Source organism: Leptonychotes weddellii, chromosome 1 (assembly GCF_054177405.1).
Source record: "Leptonychotes weddellii isolate Sample4059 chromosome 1, ASM5417740v2, whole genome shotgun sequence".
In the NCBI taxonomy this organism is placed as follows: domain Eukaryota; kingdom Metazoa; phylum Chordata; class Mammalia; order Carnivora; family Phocidae; genus Leptonychotes; species Leptonychotes weddellii.
This window is the reverse complement of record NC_138369.1, coordinates 129,348,194-129,358,379: the sequence shown is the minus strand read 5'-3', so window position 1 is coordinate 129,358,379 and position 10,186 is coordinate 129,348,194. Positions and strand designations below refer to the sequence as shown.

At 41.5% G+C, this 10,186-nt stretch overlaps 1 protein-coding gene across 3 annotated transcripts in view; it reads right to left on the bottom strand.

Annotated features, from left to right (window-relative positions):
* LMLN (leishmanolysin like peptidase) overlaps positions 1 to 8,537 on the bottom strand; it is a 33,729-nt gene extending 25,192 nt beyond the window's left edge. The window contains exon 1 of one of the 3 annotated variants that reach the window (XM_081832437.1): positions 7,477 to 8,537. In XM_081832437.1, the coding sequence (XP_081688563.1) occupies positions 7,477 to 7,809 (333 nt within the window). In that variant the 5' untranslated portion in view covers positions 7,810 to 8,537. The remainder of the gene's footprint in view (positions 1 to 7,476) is intronic. The other 2 variants (XM_081832442.1, XM_081832428.1) reach the window with 2 other exon arrangements.
* Between the last annotated feature and the right edge of the window lie 1,649 nt (positions 8,538 to 10,186).

Genomic DNA, 10,186 nt, shown 5'->3' with positions numbered 1-10,186 from the left:
TTTTTTTTTTAAAGATTTTATTTATTTATTTGAGAGAGAGAGAATGAGAGAGGGCGAGTACATGAGAGGGGGGAGGGTCAGAGGGAGAAGCAGACTCCCTGCCGAGCAGGGAGCCCGATGCGGGACTCGATCCAGGGACTCCAGGATCATGACCTGAGCCGAAGGCAGTCGCTTAACCAACTGAGCCACCCAGGCGCCCGATAAAATCTTTAAAAAAATAAAAAAATAAATAAAAAAGGAAAAAATAGACTAATAGACCAATGGAACAGTAAAGAGAGCCCAAAAATAAGCCCACGTGAATACAGCCAAATGATGTTTAACAAAGAAGCAAAGGTAATACAATGAGCAAAGAAAGTCTTTTCAACAAATGCTATGAACAACTGGACAGCCACATTAAAAATAAAAAAAGAACCTGGAGACAGACCTTATGTCCTTCACAAAAACTAACTCAAGATGGATTACACACCTAAATGTAAAATGCAAAACATAAAACTCTTAGAAGATATTATAGGAGAAAACCTAGACAAGCTTGGGTGTGGCAATGACTTTTTAGATACAACACCAAATGCGGTGCCCAGGTGCCTCAGTCAGTTAAGCGTCCAGCTCTTGGTTTCAGCCCAGGTCATGATCTCATAGGTCGTGGGATTGAGCCCAGCATCAAGCCCAGCAACAGGCTCTGCCTCAGTGGGGAGTCTGCTTGAAGATTCCACCCTCTGCCAATCCCCCCACTGGCGCATATGCGCGCTCTCTCTCACTCTCTAAAATAGATGGATCTTAAAAAAAAAAAAAAAAGATACACTTAAAGAGTGATCTAAGACAGAAATAATTGATAAATCTGACTTTATTAAAATTAAAAACTTATGCTCTGTGAAAGATAACATAAAGAGAGTAAGACAAGCCACAGACTGGGAGAAAATATTTGCAAAGACACATCTGATAAAGGACTATTACACAAAATATACAAAGAAGTCTTAAAACTCAACATTAAGAAAATGAACAGTTCAATTAAAAACTGGGCAAAAGATGTGCACAAACACTTCACCAGAAAAGATATACAGATGGCAAACAAGCATATGAAAAGATGCTCCATATTATATGTCATCAGGGAAATACAAATTAAAACAACAAGGAAATACTACTACACATCTATTAGAATGACCCAAATCTGGAACATGGACAACACCAAATGCTGCCAAGGATATGGAGCAACAGGAACTCTGTTCTTCAATTATGTCTATGTAATGAAGCCTCTATAAAACCCAAAAGGATGGGGTTTGGAGTTTCCTGTTGGTGAACACTGTTAACCTTAAAAATAAAACTGCTGGTTATTTTTCCAGCAAAAATGGATTTGGGAATAGCAGAGAATTGCAATCCAGGACAAGCATGCTACAACAAAACCATAGGCAAGTCTGAAGAACAAAGGTGAGGAATAATACTCTTTTATAGAGAAAAAAAGGAAGCTGGGAGGGCTGCTACAAGCAAAACGTCTACTGGAATAAACTGGTAGTTCAAAGTATAATGGCTTTTCATTGGCTTAGTTGTGACAGTCTCTCATGGGCTGGACTACTGCCAGGCAAGGAGCAAAAACATTCTTCCTCCTGCTGGGATAGTAAAATAGTATCCACATACAAGGTCCATCACTTCCTGTTAGGTCTGCAATTGACAATGAAGGGTAGGGCACCAGAGCTCCCTCTTGCTGGCCTCCCAGCTCCATTCTAAATGAGGTTTCCCCAAGAGATTCCTGGAGAATGGAATGCTCTGATGGGGGGAAACTCCTTGTCCTTTCTCTATACCTTGCCCTATGCATCTCTTCCATCTAGTTGTTCTTGAGTTATACTTTTTTATAATAAACCAGTAATCTAGTAGTAAATTTTTTCTCTGAGTTCTGTGAGCTGCTCTAGCAAATTAATCCAACCCAAGGACGGGGTTGTTGGAAACTCCAATCTATAGTAATTTGGTCAGAAGCTCAGGTGACAGTCTAGACTTACAACTGGTGTCTGAAATGGTGGGGTGGGGACCAGTCTTGTAGAACTGTGGAATCTGATGCTATCACTGGGTAGATAGTGTCAGAATTGAGTTTGTTTGTGTAGAAGAGTTGCTTGGTGGTGTGTAGAAAAACCCCCACACATTGGAATTGGTACCAGAACCCTTCACAGACATTTAAAAGATCAAAAGAGAATATTAAGAAAAACTTTATGTCCATAAATTTGACAACTTCAATGAAATGAAAATCTCTGAAAGATGTAACTTAATCAAAACACAATCAAGAAGATATAACCTGAATAGCCCATTATCTATTAAAGAAAATAAGTTCATAGTTTAAAACTCTCCAGTAAAGGGGCGCCTGGGTGGCTCAGTCGGTTCGGCGACTGCCTTCGGCTCAGGTCATGATCTCAGGGTCCTGGGATCGAGCCCCGCATCGGGCTCCCTGCTCAGCGGGAAGCCTGCTTCTCCCTTTCCCACTCCCCCTGCTTGTGTTCCCTCTCTCGCTTTCTCTGTCAAATAAATAAATAAAATCTTTAAAAAAAAAAAAAACTCTCCGGGCGCCTGGGTGGCTCAGTTGGTTAAGCGACTGCCTTCGGCTCAGGTCATGATCCCAGGGTCCTGGGATTGAGTCCCACATCGGGCTCCCGGCTCAGCGGGAAGCCTGCTTCTCCCTCTCCCACTCCCCCTGCTGTGTTCCTGCTCTCGCTGTCTCTGTCTCTGTCAAATAAATAAATAAAATCTTTAAAAAAAAAAAACAAAACTCTCCAGTAAAGAAAATTCCAGGTTGAGATGGCTTCATTCATGAATTCTACTAAACATTTAAGGAAGAAACAACAGTGACTGTATGCAAGCTCTTCCTTAAAATGGAAGGGGAAGGAATATTTCTGAACCCATTCTATGAGGCCAGCATTACCCTAATACCAACCCCAACAGTTATTGAACGAAAAAAAAAACTACAGACCAATATCCTTCATGAATATATATGCAAAATTATCAACAATATTAGCAAGTCAAATCCAGCAAAATGTAAAAAGGGTAATACATCATAACCAACTGGAGTTTTAATCTCAGGAATGCAATGCTAGTTTATCATTAAAAAAAAAAATCAATGTAATTCACAATATCAACATAGTAAAGAAGAAAAGCTACACAATTATATTAATTGATGCAGAAAAGACATTTAATAAAATTCAGGGGTGCCTGGGTGTCTCAGTTGGTTAAGCATCTGCCTTCGGTTCAGGTCATGATCCTGGGGTCCTGGGATCAAGCCCCACATCGGGCTCCCTGCTCAGCGGGAAGCCTGCTTCTCCCTCTCCCACTCCCCCTGCTTGTGTTCCCTCTCTCGCTGTGTCTCTCTCTGTCAAATAAATAAATAAAATCTTAAAATAAAAAACAAAAAACAACTCTCTACAAAGAAAATGGCAGGCCCATCCAGGTGGTCTCAATTATGAATTATATTAAACATTTAAGGAAGAAATGATTTCAATTTTATACAAACTCTTTTAAAAAATACAAGAAGATGGAACATTTCCCAACTCATTATGTGAAGGCAGTATAATTCTGGTATCAAAAATGTACAAAGGTATGCCTGGGTGGCTCAGTCGGTTAAGCGGCTCCCTTTGGCTCAGGTCATGATCCCATGGTCCTGGGATCAAGTCCCCCATCGGGCTCCTTGCTCAGCGGGGAGCCTGCTTCTCCCTCTACCTGACATTCCCCCTGCTCAAATAAACAATATCTTTTAAAAAATGAACAAAAACTTCACTAAAAAAAGAAATTATAAACCAACATTACTCATAAACATAGATACAAAAATCTTTAACAACTATTAGCAAATTGAATTCAGAGGTATATAAAAAGGATAATACCCTTAAGTTAAGACCAAATAGGGTCTATCACAAAAAGCAATTGCTATTTACACAATTTACTATTGGATAACAAATATTTTACATAATTCCATTTGTGTAAACTAAGCTCTAGAAGAGACAAAACTAATTTTCTTTCTTTTTCTTTTTTTAGATTTTATTTATTTATTTGTCAGAGAGAGAGAGAGCACAAGCAGGGAGAGCAGCAGGTAGAAGGAGAAGCAGGCTCCCTGCCGAGCAAAGAGCCCGATGGGGGACTCGATCCCAGGACCCTGGGATCATGCCCTGAGCTGAAACTGACTGAGCCACCCAGGGGTCCCAAGACAAAACTAATGTTAAAAAAAAAAAAAATGAGAACAATTGTTGCCTGGGGTATCTGGACGGGGGAGACTGACTGGCACAAAATGGAGCGGGGATCTATCTGGAGACATGGAAATGTTCTATATCATGTGGTTACAAGTTTCACATTATTGCATTTATTGCATTTTAATACATGTAAATTTTACAAGAAAACTTTTAGGGCCACCTGCCTGGCTCAGTTGGTAGAGCATGCCATTCTTGATCTTGGGGTTGTGAGTTCAAGCCCCATGCTGGGCATAGAGATTACTTAAAAAAAAAAAAAGTTTAAAATAATATTTCTTTTTTTGGGGGGGGGAGGAGCAGAGAGAGAGAGAGAGAGGGAGAATCCCAAGCAGGCTCCACTCCCAGCACAGAGCCCTACATGGAGCTTGATCTCACAACCCTGAGACCATGACCTGAGCAGAAATCAAGAGACAGACACTTAACCGACTGAGCCTCCCAGGTGACCCAACAGCAAACTTTTAAAAGTAACAATAACAAATGAGAGGATGGGGAATGGGTGAAAGTATATGAAACAAGAATGAGAGAATAAAGGGGTGCCTGGGTGGCTCAGTTGGTTAAGTGACTGCCTTCGGCTCAGGTCATGATCCTGGAGTCCCGGGATCAAGTCCCACATCGGGCTCCCTGCTCAGCAGGGAGTCTGCTTCTCCCTCTGACCTTCCTCCTTCTCATGCTCTCTCTCTCTCTCTCTCATTCTCGCTTTCAAATAAATAAATAAAATCTTAAAAAAAAAAAGAAAAAAGAAAAGAATGAGAGAATATGGTAAGAGTTAAAGCTGGGTGATGGGTCCATAGGAGTCCATTATACTATTCTGTTTTTTTGGGGTTTAATTTACATAATTAAAAAAATGAAACTTAGAGGTTTTAGTTGAAAACTTAAATGTGTCCAAAAAAAATTTTTTTTTGAGTTGGTTCTACACCCAACATGGGGCTTGAACTCAAGAGATTAAGAATCTCACACTCTACCAACTTAGCCAGCCAGGTGCCTCCCCACACCTCCCCACTTGCTTTTTTTTTTTTCCAACATGTTTTGTACTTCCCACCACAACCCAAAAAATGTAATATAATTTCCTATACCATTTAACAGAGCTGTAGTCACTAGTAGGAGTACAATGAATAATTCTTGCCTATATTTTATGTCTAGGTTAAAGTTAAGATAGTGGTTAGGAGGACTTGCTATTACATACTCTATGAAGAACTAGGAAAATTTATTAAAGATGAGATAATCTGGAGATAATCTCCCTATCCACAGAGATGTTCAAATATAAATTGGAGTTTTGAACACTGGCAATAATCACTAGAAGAAACAGCTATTTAGGTTCCCTCTAGTGGAGAGATTTTGCAGTTCTTTGAATAGCTTTCTCTTACTGTAATCTACATTCTTTTAAGAAAGAAACACAGGTTTTTACAGGATTTTTTTTTTTTTTAGAGAATTCATCAGGGGTGGGAGAACTGGGGATATACTGTTTAAGGGTACAACCTTGCAACCAGTAAATAAATAAGCCCTGGAGATCTAATATATAACATAGTGACTATAATCAACAATACTGTATTATAAACTTAAAAGTTGCTAAGAGACTAAAAAATAAATAAAATTCAGCCAAAATGCAGAGTCATGATAAAAGGTGGAATACAGCTACAAGCCCCAAACTTAGTATTTTGGCACATATGGTTATGAACAGTATGCACAGAACTTTTTGAAAATTACCACAAAAATGAGTGGTCTTAGATTTCTGGGCTGAACTGAAAATTTCTAGATCAGACTTTCTTGATAAAGTAGTAAGACAAATTATAAAATCAATCATAACATGCCACCCTGCCCCAGGTACTCTATCTCCTTTCCTCAAAGAACACTGATTATTGTGGGCTCTCTAAATACTGTGGAGGAATCAAAGACATAAACCTCATCCGAAAGAACCTTACAATTTAACTACAAATGTAAGACTACAAAGAAATGCCTGAGAAATAAACCTTCCCCACACAGCAGTACTTGGTTAAGTGCCAGAAGAGATTATAGATAAGACATACTATGAAATGGAAAAAGCATTCTGCTGGAGCGGTTTCAGCTCATGGTCTTGAACTTAGGGAACTTTAAGATTAAAAGAATGTAGAGGAAGAGAAAGAGTGTGAAGGAGGGTAAGAGAATAGCGTAAAGCAAGCAATGTGGTGAAGTAACTTGAAAATAAGCCTGAATTTTGTCTTCAGAGAACCCCCCAACATCCTTGCAATGCCTTTAGCTCTCCTATCAACTTCTTCCAAAACCTTTAGGTCAGTAGAGCACAAAGTGTGGTCTTTGGACAAGTAACATCATCAACCATCTGGGAACTTGAACTGCAAATTCTGGGTACCATCCCAGACCTAATGAGTCAGAAAGTGGGGGAGTGGGGCAGCAAATTGTGTTTTTAACAAATCCTTTAGGTGATTCTGATGCACTCTCAAGTTGAAAACCACCCTGCTCTACAACTACCTAAGTACAACTCTCAGTACAGGAAAGCCTTCATGTTCTGAGTGCCTAACTCAGCCACTTTGCTAGGTGCAGAAAGGGAGTTAATACTGTTAGAGCAGGCAGTTAGTTAGCTTCTAACAAGATGCCGCGAGGTCAGCAAAGAGGAAGTCATGGCCAACTATAAGGAAGAGGCCTGCCCTGGCAGCACTCCAAAAGAAAACCACACGGGACTCCCATCTTGACAGCGTGAGTGACCTAAGCTCATTATACAGTTGTTATATCATTAGCATTGCGTTTTGAAGGAGCTCCGCCTCTGAAATCTCCGCGACAGTTCCTTATGGGGCAAATAAGGCAAGAAAAAGGGCATAACCTACATTCCTGGAAGAGACCACCCTGCTTCTAAGAAATCCTCACTTCAAGTAATGAATATTCCACCCCTTTAACAACTGTCAATAACAGAAATCCAAACGCAGTGGGCTCAGCACTTCCTTGAGCGTACCCGCTCTCACATTTCTAGAGTGTACTCTGACTTGAAGAAACTTTCCTGCTTGTACTGCTCATCTACTGTGTTGTCCGTCCTTGAATTCTTTCTCCTGGCAGACCAAGAGCCTCCAGCGACATCTTTTGGAGTGGCTGGGTCAAGGCCTCAGGAGCCAAGGTCCACCTGGCAACAATAGCAGGTCCAGCCCCCTAAGAGTTCAGTTTCTAGTCCAATTTCGCTTTCTTCTCCAACATACCTTGTTCCAAAAACCACCCTCTATATCTTCGCCTCCCGTGTTACTTTACCCTCACAGCGCCCGCTCCCGCCCCTCCGTCACCCTACCTCAGTCTCAGAGGGGACGTGGTGCCGGCAGGGAGGGGAACTGTCCAAGGAGAGAGGAATTGATGTGGACCTTGCCCAGAGGCCGCCCAACAGGAGTAAAACGCCTCGGACCCATAAAGACCTACTCCAGCGCCACTGGCTAGGGCCAGGGCCTGAACCGGAGGAACCTGCTACTCCATTCCACTCGGCCGCCATCTTCGGGCCGAGCGTCGTTACCATGGAGTACGTGACGTCTCCACCCCGCACCAGCCCCGCCCCTCGCCGCCGGCGGAATTTTTGATTGGCTAGCATCACCCTACAGTTCACCGAGGATAAGAACCGCATCGCGGCCATCGCGTCTCAAAGCGCAAAGCCTGCCAGTAAGTGCCGTTTAGCGGACCACGTGAGTTGGGCTGTAGGAAGCCCAGTGGGTGTTGTAACGGGATGGTGGAATGAGGCCGTTTCTCTTTAATTCAGTTACTCACCTTAAAGATAGGCATCCACACTGGGTGCCAGGTGGCTTAAACAATCTGATGCAGGACCTTTAATGGTTTAGCCCTCTGTGTAAAGATGAATGGAATATAATTTTCATTTTTACTTTTTATCCTCAGTCACCAATTTTAGGACCATTTCTTTACTAGTCATTTCTTAAAAAATCAATATATTCGTTCCTATTCAACCCCATCCCTTAACTTCTATAAAACAAAACAAGAATTAGGGGCGCCTGGCTGGCTTAGTCAGTACAGCATGTGACTCCTGATCTCTGGGTAGTGAGTTCAAGCCCCACATTGGGTGTGGAGCCTACTTAAAAAAAAAAAAAAAAAACACAAAAACTGCAACAAAAACCAAACAAAACCGCAAGAATTGTAACTGCATTTAACCCAGGAAGAGACCAGGTGGATCCTTGCCATTAAGGAAACTCTACCTTCAATCTAGGCCATGAGGAACTGTAAAAAAAAAAAATTGAAAATTGGGGTATTTCCCCCAAGGCCCATTAAACAATTAAAACAAGTAATTGGAAGCACTGAACTGGAAGTCATTTAACCAGAACTGAATACTGTAAATTACTGTACTAGGAACTGGAGATAGGAAAGAAAGAATAGCCCCAAGATTGTGCCATTCATTGGTAAAGATAATGTACTCAAATTCAAGGGTGGGTCACTCTACCAGTAAAGGCTCATTACATAATGAGTCTATCATCCCACAACTAGTGGAAATTGGGACTCCAAACCAAATTTATCACTTTCAGGACATGTGCTTTTTCCACTACAAGATTACAAAGAAACTGAATTGTGAACAGAGAATAGCACCAGTCAACATCAAGTTCCTAATTTTAACAGTTGTGTCATGCTGGAGAGAGGCTGTTTCAGTGATCCAGCCAACAAACTGCTAGCCATTCAACCTCATTTCTCTGAAACACAGGATTCCTCCAGTGGTACCTTTGGCTTGAGGACTATCTTTGTACTCACCGAATCTCATTATGGGAACAGAAATGCATAAAGCACCCTCTCATTTACAAGTGCTGTATTATTAAATCAGTTGAAGAGGACGAATTTGCGTGCAAAGTTGTTTTGCCACTGCATTTTCTCAGGTCATCCTAGGGATTCTCAGACTTCTTTTTGCCCAAATGCCCACTTGTTTATCCACCTCCATGACTCTACCATCATCCTTCTCAGAATACTGTATTCACTTAAACTCCTACAAAGGTGACAGGCTTTATGAGGTTTCCTCCTCTATATGCCTAATCCAGACATGAACATCCAGCTGCCTTCCTGGACATGTTCACAACTGAGTATCCTATAGCTTCCTCAAACTCAACATCCCCCCCCCAAATGATCTTCTGGTCCCCCAACTTTGTAAATGTACTATTACCCACCCCACAACCAAAGCTAGGAATGTTAACTTTGAAGACTCCTCAGTTGGTCTTTGAATTCTCTTAATCCTTAGTACAGCACATAAAACCTGGCATAATCTAGCCATTTCTTAGTTTTCTATTTATTTTTCACAGTATTAGGTTTCAGTTACATAACCCAGTTGAAGAGTTCCTCAGATGCCTTCTGCTTTCACATAAATCCTAAAAGTCTTTTTAAGATTTTACTTATTCATTTGAGAGAGAGAATGAGCAAGAGAGTGAGCATAAGCAGGGGGAGAGGCAGAGGGAGAGAGAGCAGCAGACTCCCCACTGAGCTGAGAGTCTGACACAGGGCTCGATCCCAGCACCCTGGGACCTGAGCCGAAGGCAGATGCTTAACTGAGCCACCCAGGCGCCCCCTAAAAGTCAATTTCTATGAAATACCTCCCCAAGCATTTCTTCCTCTATTCCTAACCACTCCAATATATTGATACATCTTTGGGGCACCTGGGTGGCTCAGTCCGTTAAGCAGTGCATTTGATTTTGGTTCAGGTCAAGGTCTCAGGGTTGTGAGATGGAGCCCCACATCCAGCTACGAGCTCTGCGGGGGAGTCTGCTTGAGGTTCTTTCCCTTTACCTCTGTCCCTCCCCCAACTCACGCACTCTCAAATTTAAAAATAGTACTGATACATCTACTTAAATGACACAAGAGAATACTTTTAGATTATGTTGTTTCTCAACAACTAAATCTCACTGGTGTAGGTCTGAGATTGGTGCTTGCCACTGACCCAATTTTTCAATGTCAATTTTCTTAGGGTTCTTATAACCAAATTGTGGCCATGAAATACAATGCTTAGATCTTGTGAAGAAAACATGGTT